Below are 17,494 nucleotides of genomic sequence, written 5' to 3'. Positions count from 1 at the left end.
ATGAAATGCCATTGACAACTACTCTTTGGGTGTCATTCTCCAACCAGTTCCCTATCCACCTAACTATCCTACTGTCCAGTTTGCAATCCTCCAGCATACCCATCATAACAGTATGGGGAACCATGTTGAAAGACTTACTGAAATCCAGGTAAACAATGTCAACAGTGTTCCCATGACCCAGTAAACATGATACTCGATTGAAGAAGGAAATGAGGTTGGTCTGGCAGAACCTGTTGAGGACAAATCCATGCTGACTTCCCTGTATCAACAAGTTGTCCAGATGCTTGCAGATTTACCCCTTTAAAATCTCCTCTGCCATCAGAAGTGGTTTACCATTGCCTTCTTCTGGACAGTAATAGCCAGGGTTAGCTGAAGTTGCACTGCTTTTGTCTACGATAGATCCTCCACCAGTGTCACCTTCTACTACTTTTGCTGCCCAGTACCTATCCTTTAAGGATTCCTCTGCCCGATCACTATCTGTTCTTTTCTGCTGATGTGGCTGTTGATCCCTGAAGGGGGTGGAAGCACCTTAGGCCCTTTGGGCATGCATTTTTACCCCACCATTTCTCCGAATGGGATCCTGTTTGCCTTTACTTCAGATTAAGTGCTTGTAATTCTTCATTTCCATCTTGCCCCCACCCGGAATCGCAAAATATCCAGATTATGTATTCTGTATTACTCTAAGAAAAGTCACCTAAATTCAGCCGTGAGCAGCATACTCTTGGTATCCATGCCCTAGCCTTCCACACGGTGTTTTCCTTTGCCTCCCCCCATCCACAAAATGACGCTTAGGGACACTTGCCATCCTGGACTCAGAGTAGTGTGTGTGCGTCAAGAGTACTAAAAAGCATTAACACACAGTCCTGAAGTACATTGAAACATGTGTGATGGTAGATTTTGTGTAATACAGGAAACAAAGCAAACATTCGCTAATAGAACAAGCCCTGCATTGCGCACTGCTCGATGCCCGGTGTCTGGGATCACAGTTCCCATACATGTTGCGTCTGCAGTTCAATGAAGGAATACCCACCGCATCCCCAGAGGGGAGCCGTTCCTGGACTGGAAAAAACAAGCCTTTCCATCCACCCCTATATATTTTGAAAATTCACTTCATTATCTGCTAAGGCTTGATTTACACACCATTCATAGGTTTGGGGGGAAAGTCACCATGATAGACTCAAGCTTGGAGTGAAAACCAATGAACCAAAGAAGGGGTAATGTAGTGGTGTTGCTTGTGTGCCGCTTAAGGGTGCAAGGTGGTGGAAAGCTCCTCTCAAGATACCTTCGGTGGATGGCTGCCACAGAAGCCATGCTTCAAAGCCTGTTCCAGCCCGGACGCAAATACACTAACCCGGGGAAAGGTGGGCTAAGACGGCCCCTTAAGAGCAGGAGACGATACATCCAAGGATTTCCTCTACATTCAAATTACTCTGGCATGAAACCGGAGGGGGGAAGGAAAGTCTGTGGCAAAATAGCATTCAGAAAACCTGGGGAAACAGCAGAGGGAAACCAAACTGAGAGCTGAGCAATGCGGAATTTAAAAATAACCCCATGGAAATGCAGAGTGAACTTTGAAGCCAATGCAGAATTTAAACTACAGCAAGTGGAAAGTGGTAGGTAATACAGAACAAAAAAAATATATACTGTGTGGCAGAACAGCTGTGAGTGCAGGGAATAACCCAGTGCAGAAAGGGCCTTAGTCTGATGCCTCAGCTGTGACCATTCCTTTTTGAGTGACTCCGCTAGGAGTTTAGCCTCTTGACAGAGTCTAAACACCTTACAGTATTGCTGTCAGTTTCAATGACACACACAAACCCTATCACCACATCAAGGTGTACATCCAGGAGGGGGATTAAAATATTACCCCTTGGAATTTATGATTTAGTAGACTTTTACAAGGTATACAAAAAATTATCTCCAGCAATATCAAAATTATCACTTCGGGGGGGGGGGGACCTGGATTGTTTTAAAAAAAATGCTTTTAGACTTGTTGAATTTTTAAATATTTTTTATTCGGAAATCCTAAACATTGGATAAGGAGAGGTATGCATTCTTAAATAAATTTACTAGAATGACACGATAGCACAATGCCTGCAATCACCAGCACTGATTCCTTTGAAGTATTAAATGAAACACACAACTGGCACTGTGTCAGGCTGACACCGAATTATGTTCCTTTTGGAGTCTGGTCCCTTCCTTCTTTGGGGAGTTGTGGTAGCCAAGACTTTGATTTCATTTGACAGTTCTGGATCTGTGTATCCAGGCATGCTTCTGCCAGTTTTGAGTGCAGTGTGTTAAAAATGTCAGAACACAGGCTTCCTCTTTGTTCTCTGTAAACTTGTTTTTCTTTTTAAAAAATCAGGTGGTTATAGAGGGGTTTTTATTTATAAGAGATGTATATTAATATACAGTTTAAGCCTCCCGCCCTGTTATGACCATCAAGCATTTCTGAGAAACCCAAAATATACTGTGACACTATTTTCCTACACCTCTAAGTACATAATAGTTCACTGTGGAATATTTACATTTTGAACAGATGCTGAGTTTTACGGTGGGATGTTGGAAGTCACAAATGAATGCCTTAATTCAGAAAGCCAAGAGTGTAGTGATCACAAGATGAGGAATAGCAGGGCATGATATGTAGTCTGACTACATTTAGGCGATGAAGCAATCACAATGAATGATAGCAAATTCCCAAAGTTGATTATGCTTCTGAGGAAGTACATACACCAGTTTACGCACAGCAAATGTTATACTGACAGGATTGTAATTCCCTGGGGTTCCCCCCCCCAAAAAAAAGTGTTGCCTTAGCTATCTTCTTAATGCTCTGTAAGGGGACTGAGTGCCTAACACTATGAGATATATCACCTTTTAAGATCACATCCTTCCTCCAAGGATCTCATGATGGTATACATGGCACTCCCATGCTCACAACAATGCTGGGAGGCATGTTAGGCTGAGAGACAGTGACTGCACCCACCATGGCTGAGCAGGGATTGGAACCTTGGTCTCCCAGATCTGAGGCTGACAGTCTAACCACGACACCATACTGCCTTTCATGGTTGCCATGTAGCCACTGGGGGCAGTGAAGTTAGATCAAGAAAAAGGTGCATGTGAAAAGCTTGTGCTCCTTTCCCAAGCACTGCATCCACAAACTGTTGCTACGCACAGGCAAGCACTTGGAAACCACCTCTGAACATCTCTTGCCTTGAACTCCTATGGGAATCGCCATAAGTTGGCTATGTCTTGACAGGAAAAAAAAATGTGGTCCTGTAATACCCATCATTCGAATTGATTCCAACAAGCAAATGGAACAAAGGATGCAGCTTTATTCAGCTCACAAAAAAAAATATTAGTAATACTTTTCCACCCACCGCCCAGACATTAGGCAGTCCAAAAAAACACCAAGCTGGAACCAAGAAGCCTTTTCTGTAGCTTGCTGCCTCTGTACCCAGAGACCTCTCCCTCTCCTATATTGTATTCCCACCACCAGGTGTTCTTCATATGGGTAGAATTTAACCCCCTGCTGCCTTGAGACTGCCATTCACATGGAGAAGGGCTGTGTGGCTCACCACCTGCCTCCTCGACTTACAATGGTCTTCCACAGTTTTTCCAGTACAGGTCCTCATTGCAGTCTCTCTGCAGTGGTGCAACAGTGATTGCATCCTTTTTACCAACATCTAAATCCTAAAAGGGGTTTTGTTTTGTTAGGGGAAGCCCACAGAGAGCAAAATTGTTTCTTTAAAAAAAATGTTTGGGAAGTAGCACTTCCCCAACCCAGGCTGCTTCAGCTAAAGTTTGAAGCAGCTCAGCCGAGTTTTACCACAGACACAGTTTCCCTAACATGTGTCACTATCCAAAGAGCTTCAGAAGACATGCACACATACCTGCTGAAGAATTCAAGCTGCTTTGATACTCACATTTTACAAAAGCAAGATTCAAGTTCAGTAGCACCTTAAATACCAACAATATCTCCAGGGTATAAGCTTTTGAGAACCAAAGCTGACAAAGATGTTGGCAGAGTTTAAATATGCAAGAAAGCGGAGCACCGACTGTTTAAAAAAAGATAAATTGATTTATTAAAGAAGAACAAACTTTGATAGAACAGAGAGAGAGCCTAACTATCTGCCTAACTGCTGAAGGAGGAACAACAGCAACAGAAGCTGTAACGATTCCTTGTTTCTGTGTGTGTGTGTGTCTTTAAAAGTTTGGTTGCATGGCTGTGGTAGATAGACTAGAGTGGTTGAAAGAGGCAAGTGTGGTATGATTGGTGGTTGACAGAGAGGGGGAGGGGCTTTGGAAGTGAATCTGGTTGGATGAGTATGGGAGTCAGTCAGTAGTTTCAGTTAGAGGTTGACAGTTGATGTTCAGTTAGTCCTGGGTTCTGTGTTGAAACAGTTAGAAGGAGCTGCAGTTGTTCAGTCAGAAAGAGAATGAGAGCTAAAAGCTGATTGTATAAGAAAAAGTAAAGTAAAGTTTAAGGGAAGAACAGTTATAAGAAAGTCTGTGTGTCATAACAGACTGGAGTGAAACAGTAAACGTATAAACAAGAGTTACAAAGTTACATGAAAAGTCCCCTGTCAGTGAGAGAGAGGATTGTGTGGGATGCCAAAGAAATTGTTCAGTATTTACACATTACTAGTTACATTGTACTACCCTCTTATTTATGCTTTATTTCAATAAATCCTCTTCCATTCAAGTATACCAGCTCTGAAAGAAATACTTCCCAGGACCACATAGTTCCTCGTAAGCCTTGAACTCAGTCTACCTAACCAGTAAGAGCAAAAGTAAAAGCATAAAGGTTTGGAAATCCTTAAAATTTCCTGGTGGCAGCCGATACTACCCTGTTAAACAAAATACAGAACACTTTTAAAATGAAACTAGTCCTCCCCAATAAGGAGGACGTCACAGAAGCGCTACAGGAGCAGAAAGTCTCCAGAAGAGCCAATCAGGAGACAGGAAGGACATAATTTGAAAATGTGGGAGGTCCTTAATCTAGCTGTGCTAACTAGCAGACCTTCAACTGTCACCTATAGGCTGTTCTTCTGATCTTCTTCAAGTAGGTGCACTATAGACCTTGTATATTCCAACAAAAGGAAGCTTTGACTCTCGAAAACTTGTGCCCTGGAAATCTTCTTGGTGCTACTGGACTTCAGTCTTGCTCTTCTACTGCAGACCAACACAGCTGCCCACCTGAAGGCACTGTGAAGCAGGGATTAGCACATTAAGATCAGGGTCCAAGTCCCTAGTTAGTTGTGACGCTCACTTACGGTCCCATCCTCCCAGAGCTACACCCTTTAATATCCAATGAAATCAGTGGCCTTAGAGGGGTATAACTTTGCTTTGAATGACATCTTAGGTGACCTAGGGCCAGCCATTTTGTTTAAGCCTAATTTACCTCACAGAGAACAGATAAAATGCAGGTGGAATAAAAAGATGGGATTAAAAAGTGATCCTTACGGAAGGGGTAAGGTCTGCACTAGATTGACATATTGGTAAAGGGGGGATTTAAAATACTTGGTGGAGGGCCACAGGAGCAGCAGGCTGATGGTATCATCTTGAATAAGACTTTAATCCTAACCGCTTTCTGTGATCAAAGCACACTCTGAAGGTTTTAAGAAAGTGATGTTTCTCTGATGCATTTTTATATGCAAAATAATATTAATCTCCAGCTAGACTGCTCTGTTGCACAAAATAAAAGGTGGTTGGGGTAGCAGGTGTTTCTTTATCTCATTCTTAAAGACCCACGGCTTGAGCAGCATGTCCAAAAAGGTAACTTGACCCTTGAGTATCTGACTGCTAGGGATTTGCTTTGCTTTCAGAAACTGAGCTTCTCCTTTGGTGGCGCTGGTTTTCCATACCACTCAGTCATTATTTCTGACTCATGCTTTTTCTTGTGAGTGAAAAGACTATGTACAACAAAGTGTTGTTTACTTGCACAGAGAAGAATGCAGAGTAAATGTAAAGTGTGCAATAATTGTGAGTTTCTTCTTGTAAATTACTGGCAGTGGCTTATTGTGGAAGGCACCTTGGCCTTTGTGCATGCCACAGTTCTCTCCCTTACAGTATAGGCATATGACAATTATCAAAGGCCCACTCTTCCATTGTTATCTGTGTCTCCCATCTGAATGCCAGTTTTCTGGAGGGAGCAGGGTTCATAAAAAGGAAGCTTACACACCACTCTGCAGAAACTCAAATTTCATAGGAGCAGAAAAATGAATTGCTTGTCACGTTTTGAAACAGGTTTCCAACTTTCATCTCCTTGTTGGGGAAATTGCTCTATTTTTTTTTAACTTTAATTGTAGGCCATCTGCCTTGCTGAGACTCAAGGCGGATTACTCATTATAAAATAATGCAATCAAAAAAGCATGAGATATCCAACAAAAAATGCAAAAAGACCAGAACCACAAAAATCAGAAACAATGCAAATAAAAAGTATCTGAAAAAATGTTTAACAATGGGGGGGAAATGGATATCCAAAGGGAGAAAACAATGCAGTAAGAGCAATATAATACATACACAAAGCTGGGACCCCGACTTACTGAGGGCCCCATTTACACCCCCTGGGGTGGAGTGACAGACCAGGCTGGCTGCCATCTTCATGAGGTGCGCTGGTGTCTTTGCTGGGTCCCACATAGCTTTCCCAGGCCCCTGCATAACAAACGTCAACTACTAAGGCAGATACAGCTCTTTAAACTTCCTTTCTGATGCTTTTGGAGGGATTTAACCTTTCTCAACCTTGCCCAGTGAAGAGATGACGACTGTCCTATGATTTCTTTGAAGCGTCACAGTGTGTTGTTCCAGCAACAAATACTGAATGCTTATTAATCACATAAAAACACCACCTCGCTAATATAATGAGGGGTTGTCCCCTCCTATTATTGATATTAAGATTAGCTCAATCACCGGTGTCCCTGCTTCAGAGGCTGAGAGCGGGGCTCTTAATGGACTTATTCTTCATGTAAGTAAAAGAGACTAATGATGACCAACATGTCACCAACAGGGTCATAAATTCAAAGCACGAATAACTTGTTTTCTAATGAGCCCTGAACTGCAGGAACAGCACAGGAGTGACAACCTCTTTGGTCTTGCTGCATCAGTAATGAAATTAAGAGGATGCCATCTCTATAGTAAAATGGGGAATGAGGGTGGAAAGCCTCAGACTTCATTGTCTCTCCTCCATTTTTCTTTCTTTCTTTGTGAGAGCCGGTGTGGTGTAGTGCTTAGAGTGTCAGGCTAAGATCTGGGGGACCCAGGTTCAAATCTGCATCCTGCTGTGGAAGCTCAATAGGTGACCTCCAGCCAGTCAGTGTCTCTCTTGCTCAGCCTACCCTACCTCAAAGGGTTGTTGTGAGGATAAAATAAGGATATTATTTTCTTTTTTTAAAAAAAATTGTCCCACTTTCCCCCCTCATAGGGACCTAAAAGGGAGAACAATGTTGTCAGCCACTTTGAGCTTGAAAACTGGGGAGAAAAAAAAGGGAGAGAGAAAAGCGGGGCATACATTGACATCTCACACAAACACACACAGAGACACACATCCACATAAAGTATATGGAGCCGAGGTCCATCAGTGGCTATTAGCCACAAGCTATAGATAGGGCCTCTGGGGCAAGTGATGCTCTGTCATCTTGGTGCTTGGGGGGGGGTCAACAGTGGGAGGGCTTCTAATGTCCTGGCCCCACTGGTGGACCTCCTGATGGCACCTGGTATTTCTGGCCACTGTGTGATACAGTGTTGGACTGGATGGGCCTTTGGCCTGATCCAACATTGGCATCTCTTATGTTTTTATGTTATGCAGTCTGTTGTTGAGGAAATGAGCACATAAAATGTGCAGGCTCAGCCACCATGACAACTTTGTGTGCACACTATGTACTCTGTGTACACACTCTCGTGCTCCCCACTATCACCATCCTTCAGAGAATCTTAGGAAACATGTTTATGCTTTTGTGCAATGACAAAAGGGAAGGAAGGGAAGGCTTTTTGCCTTTTCTGCTAATTGGCCAGAGAACCTTGCAGGAGGGGATTGGGTTGACTTTCCCCCCTGGATATAGTTTCTCCTCCTCTCAGCTGCTGGCATTCAGAGGCATGCTGCTTTAGACCATGAAGATTCCTTTTAGCCATCATAGCTAATAGCTGCTGGTAGACATTTATCCACCATGGATTTGTCTAATCCTTTTTAAAAATCATCTTGCATTGACACATCTTGCGGTGGTGAATTCTTTCCATTTATTATCCATGATAATGCAGAAGTATGTTATGTTGTTGCTGGTTGTTGTTTGAATCTTCTGCTGATCAATTCCATTGACTGATTCCCAAGGTAATTGAGCTGATATTGGTAATGCGAAAGAAGAAATTTTTTTTTGAGAAACAGAGCTAAAATACAACAGGATATGTTAGGGTGCATTTGCTGGACTTTGGAGTATATTAATTTGGCCACAAAAAACACTTTATTTATTTAACCATTTTGTCGGGATCCGTGGTGCTTCTCCACGCAAAATCACCAGTCTCCGGGGTAGAATTTCTCAAGCTCGGAAACAACACCTCAGATTGAGGCAGGCCGGGTGTTTCGGCACACACCGCGCCTCGCCTCCAGAAGGAAGATCGACTGGTAGGGGCTTCTCCTTCTCTCTGTACCTCAAACCCCGTGATCTCCTCTGTAATCCTCCTCGGTGTTTTCCATTTCCTCTTTTTATTACATGGTACATTCAGTTATTACATTGATTCAAAACACCTTGTGTTTCCCTCCAACCTGGCTTCAATTGCTCCCCGTGATACACGTGTCGTCCCTAACACCTTTTCTTGGTTGAGGGTTAATTCTGGAAAGCTCGTGGTGTACCTCGGACGAGCCTGCCTCCTCCAGCCCCTCGGTAATGACCTTGATACCGTCGCAGCTCCAAGGTAAAGCCCCTCTGTTCTTGACCCGTGCCCGCCTCCCTTTGCCCAGCGCCTCTGTAATAGGGACATCCCTGTATCTCAGCTTGTTCCCATCGCTCTGGTCTTTCGAGTGCACCCCAGGGCTCGGCGCGGGCTGCGCCAGTCCCGCCGCAGCGGCTGTTACAGCTGCGGAGGAACCCGCGGCGGGACACATTTATACCCCACCTTTCCTCTTGGCTCGTATGGATAATTACTCTTGAATTACCCATTTTGCTATAGAAATGTTCTTATTGGTAGTATAGTCTTCTATGGAGATCAAGTAGTTCTAAGGATTAATAATAGAGTGAAACATATGGCTCATGTTCAAACCAGCAGGGAGAGTCATTTGACTCTTCTGTTTTCCCAGCCATGGAACTGTGGAAGGAGGCCAGCATCAGGTGTCATATGACAATCAGGACAGCCATGCTCAATCAGGCCTTCATATCTACACTCTGTTTCCCACAATGAGAAAACAGATACCCTCAGAAGTCCTACAAGCAAGGCATGGAACATCCCTATGATAAAAAAGGTTGAAAAATCAACTGCATTCAGGGGCAAACATTGAAGGCACACTGAGACACACAGTAGTAGTAAGTTTCAACTAAAAAAAATCTCAAACTGATTTTTCTTTTCTCTTATCTACATGCCTTTAAAAATTGGATGCAGCTGCAGGTGCCTTCTTTGAAAAAGCACCATATGAGAAAGCAGCATAATCATGCAAACAGACACATCACAATTCATTTGGACACTTCCAAACAGTTTGCCAAACAGCTGGCCTCCCTGCTTATGACTAGCAAGCAGGATGTGAGCCAAATCTGTGGTTGTCTGAGCTGACCTGATGCCAGGTTGACCTGCCATTTCCAAATGGGAGAAATGCCTGGAAGCAGTGAAGGAAGCTGAGTGCAAGAGAATCACGCTGTGCCTTTTACCTTCAGGAACTCCTCCCATTTGGCCCAAGGACCCTTCCAGCTGCTCTTTTTTCCATCTTGTAGACCCGTCTTCCACAACAGAAGGTCACATTGGCTGAGGTCACACGGAGCAGTAGCCATGCTATTGCGATGGATGATAGGCGGATTTTCCGGGCGAGATCTCACCGCCACATCTGGGAAGCGTAGAGCTCCCGTGGCGAACCCGAGGCTTCCCTCCGAAGATGTGCGGTTAAAAACTAGTACCTCGGAGGTACTCGTTTCTGGAAACCGCGGGGCAAGGGCAGGCGGCTGATCGCGTTTCCAGTGGCATCCGGCGCCCACCCATTCCCCCTTGTGAAAAGATTTTGGGTTTTTTCGAAGTCTTCAGGGATGCGCACAAGCACCCAATGGGGCATGCACATACTTTAGGTTAAAAAAAAACCCCACAACCCCGTTTGCCGTGCCGCGCCGCTTCTTTGGCACGTCGTGTGATCGGCACCTCCCCCCTAACCACGGGACCTCGACGGGACCACGAGGGGACGCCTGATCACGCAGTCACGCGTTATTTCGCTGCGAGGCAAACAGCCACGCCTCCCCCCCCCGCAATATCCGGCCCGTGTGACCGGGGCTGTAGTGTATCCTGCAATGTAGTGGTAGTTGCTGTGGGGAGGTGGCAGGGTTTCGTTAGTTTTGGCGTGGGTCACCATGGCTTGAGGTTCATAAGGGAGCTAGAGTGATGGAGCCCGTCTATAAAAACCCTGCAGCCAGCCCTATCATGAAGCTCTTTGTAACTGGCATTCAGTCGATGCCAGTAAAAAAAACCCAAAAACCAATGCCTGACTGAACAGGAGTAGATCTTTATTCCCTAGCATCATATTTCTCACAAGTGGGGTCTCCTTAAGGGGACATGATATGGGCAGTTGCTCTGGGTTGGTGTGCGCATTATATCTATGAATATTTTAGTATTCATCCCAGCATTAGGAAACAGCTTCCCCTTGGCGACTCGATTGGCCCTATTTGGGGCAGGGAATATTTTTGTTCTGCTGGGCTGTTATGAATATTGTTTTTGTTGACTGAGAATAAAGGTCTTCCTTCCTCCAGTGAGCTGTGCATCTGATGTGACTGACTGACTAGCATAAAGGTAGAAATGGGGTGGGGAAGAGGTAGGCGCACCAAGCCTCCCACCGTGGCAGGATATCTGCCCCCAGGTTCTAGGCTCCCACTCTCACTCAATGGAGTGGCAGGAACAAAATGAAGAGGAAAGCAGTGGCACAGTGACATCACTTCCAGTTATATGCCCAGAAGTGTTGTCTCAAGCCATGATGTCACCAGGGCTATTTTTGGGCTGGAATGCTCAGGAACGGAGTTCCGGCTGGCTCCCAAGTTGGCCACGCCCAGCAGGAACTCATTAGCATAACAGGCCACACCCAACAGCAGAAACTCATTAGGATTGGCTACATTCGGGGTGTGTGGCCTAACATGCAAAGGAGTTCCTGCTACAAAAAAAGCCCTGGGTTTTGACAACAAACAAGGTAAACAGAATAAGAAGCAAAAGGTGGGTGTGGCTGGATGACCACACTTCTGGTAACATGGGGGTGTGGCCTAATGTGCTAATCAGCTGTGCTGTCAGGGGTGTGGCCTAATATGCTAATGGATTTTTGCTGTTGGGTGTGGCCTATTATGCTAATGAGTTCCTGCTGGGCTTTTTTTACAAAAAGAGCCCTGGATGTCACCATGCTCCACCCCCAAAAGCTCTTAGGGTTGTCAGCAAGTGGATCCATCGGGCAAACCTACAAATGGATCCATCTGGCCACCCTACAAAGAAATGCAAAGGAGAAAGAAACAAGAAGTGATTCTTATGTTGAGAATTCTACATGCAGCTCAGTGGAATTCTGTGACAAGTGAAAGTTAGACTCACCTTTGCAATATTGTGAATCTGATTGTTCCAACTGTGCAGAGCGGAGAAATCATTTTCTCCCCTGGAGCACCATTTTGGAAGGCCGAGGCAAAGAGAAGTCGGGATGGCAAGACCTCTCAGCAAGGGGTAAAAGGCCTGCTCTTGAATTTATTAAATTGTAGCAAAAGTGCATTTCTTAGGAGCATGTCTTGTTTAGTACCTTGTTTAATACCTCATAATAGGTGCAGCAGCATTACCAACATAGGTCAGCCATCTTCTTTTAAAGGGCAAGAGGCTTTCAAAAGAAAAAAAAAGCCCTATAACATTAGGAGGCATATTGAATACACCAGGAAGTTTAATAGTTAATAATTGCCATTGAATGTACAGAACCTGTGAGTTGGCCACCTGAAAAAGAATCGCATGTGGTCTGAGATATTGGGAGTGTGGGAGGAGAAGCAATAGGGCCTTTGTGTTTATTCCTTAGGATTGATTGAGGGGCCATTGAACTTATCTGGAAGATGGTCTAGGGCCAAAGAACAGGTGATGCTTGGGATCAGTGGGTGGACCTCCAGATACATAGTTTAGCTGCAAAAAGCAGATACAGAAGGGTCTGATTTTGGAGATGGGAGCAGTTCCTTCTTGTGCCGTTTCCCATATCAGAAATGCCCTCTGCCAAGCTGCTTTAAGCCCGGGGGGGGGGGTGAAGCACAAAAATATGCATACTTCTTTCCTAGGGCTTAAAGCAGTGGGAAGGGATGTTTCCTATCAGAGAAACAAGAAGAGTTACACCCCTTTTACAACCACACCATAACCCATATCCCCCCATACCACAGTTTCATTTTGCCGCTAATTTATATTCCTTAGGATCTTAACACAAGTTATCAGCATCAGGTGATCCTGAAGCTTACTTGTTAGGTAGAAGATTAGCCTGATTTTGTTTCATAGGGAGTGTATGTGCACACACACATGCAAGGAGAACTGGAAAGAAGGTTTCTGGCAGGAAAACACAACTCCCTTTATTATAAACCCCTGACAATATATGAATTTTGCATGGAAGTCTGTAAAGTGCCATCAAATTGCAGGCAACCTATGGCACCCCCTAAGATATCCAAGGCAAGAGGGAAACAGAGGAAGTTTGCCATTGCCTCGTATATAGCAACCCTGGACTTTCTTGGTGGTCCCCCATCCAAGTAATTAACCAGGGCCAACCCAGTTTACCTTCTGAGATCTGATGAGATCAGGATAGTCTGAGCCACCCAGTGTAGAGCAAAGTTTACATGACACTCTAAATTCCACTGCAAAATCAAACTTTTGAAACATTTTATTGTTCCTTTTGAATTTCCCTAGTATAGCACTGAAATTTGCTCTTTCAGGTTAACACAGTTAACAAAATCATTCCTGTAGGCTAAGAGGCAATGTCCCTCTTGTGTTATCTCAGTTCCTTGCACAGTATTAGCTAAAATGTTGTGATGTGGCCTAATCAAAAAAATGTGAGTTTATGCACCTGAATAGGAGTATTTTTATTATTGTTGTTATTACTGCTATTGTTTACTTCATCTTTCTCTTTAATGGGGACCCAAAGGAGTCTCCATTTTTCTCCTTTCTTCCATTTTATCCTCAAAACAACCCTGTGAGGTAGATTGGGCGGAGACAGTACAGGCCCAAGGTCACCCAGCATAATTCCATGGCAGAGTGGGGATTCGAACCTGGGTCTTCTGGGTCCTAATCTAGCTCTCTAACCAATAAACTGCACTAGCTACTGTGCAGTAGAGATGGTAATGGCAGTCCATTCCTCTCACAAAAAGGCCACTATGCTCCTTTAGCCTAAATCTTCCCTACAATTTTGATTCATTCTACTTCCAACATAGACCTGGATTATCTCCCAATAACCCGTGTTTTTGTTCTGTTACAGGAGTTAGCTTGCTGATTCCACATGGGGCTATCCCTGAAGAAACATCTTGGGAGATGTACCTTTCTATCAACCAAGGTCAGCCCAGGTAAGACATGTACAAAACCTCCACCCCAAACCTATCAATTTCAACAGTATGTTTGGGAATTGGGAAGGAGGTGAGTAATTCAAAGAAGAGCCAGCAAAGCAGATGATGTGTGTGTGTGTGTGTGTGTGTGTGTGTGTGTGTGTGTGTGGCCTTATATATAATTCTGTTTTGGTCATGGACTCCCCTGAACATTCCAACACGCTCCCAAATCAGTTGGCTCCCTGATCTGTCACTCAGAGGGTCTCTCTATCCACTGGCTGCATTGCTTGAGTCCTGCCTCCAACATTCTAAACAGTTTGCTGTTCCTCTCCCCCCCATAGCCAGTCAGAACACAGAGGTCATTTGCATATGCGGCCTCATTGGCCTTTGCCTCTAACATTCTAAACAGTTTGCTGTTCTGAGGTAAAATGTGTTCTAAGGTAAAATACATTTCCCCTTAGTGCCTGTTGGGGAAAACCATTGTTGTCAATCTCCAGGTGAGGACTGAAGATCACTCAGAATTACAACTGCTTTCCAGATGACAGAGATCAGTTCCCCTGAAGAAAATGGTGGACTCTGTGTCATTATATCCTGCTGAGATGGCCCTTGTATGACAGCCAATGTGACGTAGCAGTCAGGGCTTCAGAGCATGGTAGAGGCTGCAGGTGGGGGGGGTGGAAAGCTAAAGAGTGAGAGGAAAATAAAGGTAGGTTGATATTGGCTGGAAAGGAGAGGGTTGCCAACTCCAGGTGGGAAATTCCTGGAGATTTGAGGGATGGAGCCTGGAGAGGGTGAGGTTTCAGGAGGGGTGGGTACAATGCCATAGACTCCACCCTCCAAACCAGCCAGTCCCTCCTGGGGAACCATTGTTGCCAATCTCCAGGTGGGGGTTGGACATCACTCAGAATTACAACTGCTCTCCAGGAGGGAGGGGGAGGAGATGGAAAGCTGAAGTCATAGGGACAGATCAAGATACATTGATGGTTGGCTGGGAAGGAGATAGGGTTGCCAACTCCAGGTTGGAAAATTCCTGGAGATTTGAGGGATGGAGCCTGGAGAGGGTGAGGTCTGAGGAGGGGTGGGACCTCAGACAGGTACAATGTCATAGACTCCACCCTCCAAACCAGCCATTTCTTCTTCGGGAACCATTGTTGCCAATCTCCAGGTGAGGGCTGGAGATCACTCAAAATTATAACTGTTCTTCAGGTAGCAGAGATCAGTTCCTCTGGAGAAAATGGTGGACTCGGTGTCATTATACCCTGCTGAGGTCGCCACAGCAAATTAACACTGAGTGTCCAAGGCCGTGGCACCCACCCAGAGCCTCTTTCTAGATCTCATCGTCTTTATTTCAACAACAGGCCTTATTCCTAGTGTATATATATATATATTCCAACTGGTAACAAAATGAAACCAGATTCCCAGAGGCATACTTTCTTCTTACCATCCACCTGGAAAGCATGAAAGCATTCTATCAAAAGTTGCTCTGTGGGGTTGGATGAGATTCATCAATGGATCGCACTATATTTGGAAAGCTATCCCTTAGTTCAAAGCAGACCTGCCCAACATATAATCCATGAGCCAATGTGGCCCCATCTGTGAGTCTTTGCAGCTTGCCAGATTGACCTCACCCTCATTATGCCAAGAACAAAGTAGCCAAGAGAAGTGAATCAAGAGACTCTCTTGGCAGGTGTACTGTTCCATCCTTGCCAGAAGCAGTGTGTGAGCTGAGATGTGTGCCATTATTATTTAAGAATGGGCATGCACTCTTCTTTGCTGCTTCCTAGTACCTGTCTAGAATGGGCCAAGAGATGAGGTACAGGTACTGTGAGAATGAGCTGTACACTTCCCGTTTCCAGTTGAAATCTAAGTATGATTATGAGTAAGAATCAGGAAATCTGCCTTGCCTTCTGTATTCACAGAAACATTCCCCATTGCCCTGAAAATACCCCTTCCCCTAATTTGAGGGATGAACACGGGATCAAGGGGAAATATTGTAAGGATTTATTGTGAATGGCATAGAGATGACTGATCTATATTTTTCTCTCTTACTCATATAACTGTAAAATCAAGTTTTGGTTTAACTCATGGATTTGGTGTTCTATGACTGTAAACTGATGTATGACTTGAGTGCTGAGGACTAAACAAAGACAGAAAATCATTGGATCAAAAAGAGTCCTTTAAAGCTAAATTTCAGGGATGTGGGATCCTTGTATAAAGTTAGGACTACAGAGGGAAGGAGGAAGGGTTTAATCCTCCCATTCTGCATACTATCACAGCGACGACCTCTACCCTCAGAAGGAAAACCAGATAGATACTTGATATTTTACCCCACTTCAATATAAGCATGGGGAAAGGAGTGGTTTTGATAGGAAAACCAATGTAGGGATAGAAAAATTAAATTCCCTCTCTCCTTTCTACATAACCCTGACCCATTGTGCCTGGAATTTAGGTTTAAAAGGTAATGGGTTTACCTGGCATAAAAACCTGCAGTTTAAATCTGCAGGGAGATATGCCAGATGTAAACCAGTATAGTATCAAATCAGCCATTAGAGGGAGCAAAACTCATGCACAACAGAACCACCACCACCGCCCCCAAGAAACAGGAACTTACAAGCGAGGAAAATGAGAATACGGAAAAGCCCACTGTTAGTTCAGCTACATAATATCAGGCCATTTCTGTTTCCTCCCTCTGACTTTCCTTATCTCGTTGACCACCTCAGGTGTGCACTGTAGGTTTCTGTGGCGTCCATGGTAATTAGGACAATGCATTTTCATGTTACACTATTTTAGAATTTGAATGGAGGGAAAGATTTACAAGGAACAATTGACTGAAGTGTTTCTATGCGATTCTGACTGAGAATACAGCTGACTGAGAATACAGCTCTCTTTAGAGGGGCCCATGTTAGATCTCAACTCCCTATCATTAAGCCTTCTTTTGACCCTGGGACAATTGTACTCCCTGGCTGTTTTTTGAGGCTTTGTTCCACTGGGTTGTTGCAAGGGAAGAATATTCTGTGCTCAGGAGGATGGAAAAGCAAATGCTTCTTTAAAAAACACATTTGAAGCTGTTCTTCCATATCTGTGACTTTTGCAGGTGCTTGGCTGCCTGGTTCAGTAATGTTGCTGCTGCTTCTCTTAAAACCACTTGAAAGCCATTGCACAGAAAATAAATATTTAGATCCAATAGTTCAGAAAGCTAACTAATAATCATTGGCGTTTTTCTTTTAAGAAAACCCAGGGAGATGCAGAGTTGTCAGTGGATTTTGATGCCTGGAGATATTTTTCCAAACCTTAATCTGAAACCCTTTTCTGCCTCCCCCCCCTCCCCTGATAGCTGAGCTCCTTTGTGAGACCTTTCATATTGCATCTCCATCTGCTGCTGGTGCTTTTTGATCATTTTCAATGAAAGATTAAGATATGTGAAGGGAACGAAGCAAAAAAAAAAAGTATGAACCCAGCTGTTTCATCTGCAAGAGCTCTGTAGAAGCGAATTAAAATGGGTTAATTAAATAGAAGGAGCTCATATTTTGCCTGCTGTTTTACTTCTGTGGGCTAAAGTGGGCAGAGTGAGCCCCACCAAAAGAATTGTCATAGGGAGATTTGCTTTCTGAGAAACAGAAACAAAAAAAAATCAAACAAAAGTTAACTTTAATTAGGATGCCACACATTCATTCCTTTTCAAAGAATTGAGGCAGCTGTGAGATTATATATATATATATATATATATGTGTGTGTGTGTGTGTGTGTGTGTGTGTGTATGTTGTGTGGGTGTGTGTAACCGGGTGGGTGCCCACACT

At 44.2% G+C, this 17,494-nt stretch overlaps 1 protein-coding gene across 1 annotated transcript in view; it reads left to right on the top strand.

Annotated features, from left to right (window-relative positions):
* The window catches only part of UNC5D (unc-5 netrin receptor D), a 296,399-nt gene that overhangs the window by 210,045 nt on the left and 68,860 nt on the right, over window positions 1–17,494 (top strand). Inside the window, exon 11 of the mRNA XM_015411680.1 lies at window positions 13,634–13,718. Within this exon, the coding sequence (XP_015267166.1) occupies window positions 13,634–13,718 (85 nt within the window). The remainder of the gene's footprint in view (window positions 1–13,633; window positions 13,719–17,494) is intronic.

The sequence above is a fragment of the Gekko japonicus genome, unplaced genomic scaffold (assembly GCF_001447785.1).
Source record: "Gekko japonicus isolate JY-2015 unplaced genomic scaffold, Gekko_japonicus_V1.1 scaffold90, whole genome shotgun sequence".
In the NCBI taxonomy this organism is placed as follows: domain Eukaryota; kingdom Metazoa; phylum Chordata; class Lepidosauria; order Squamata; family Gekkonidae; genus Gekko; species Gekko japonicus.
This window is presented reverse-complemented; position numbering and strand designations above follow the sequence as displayed.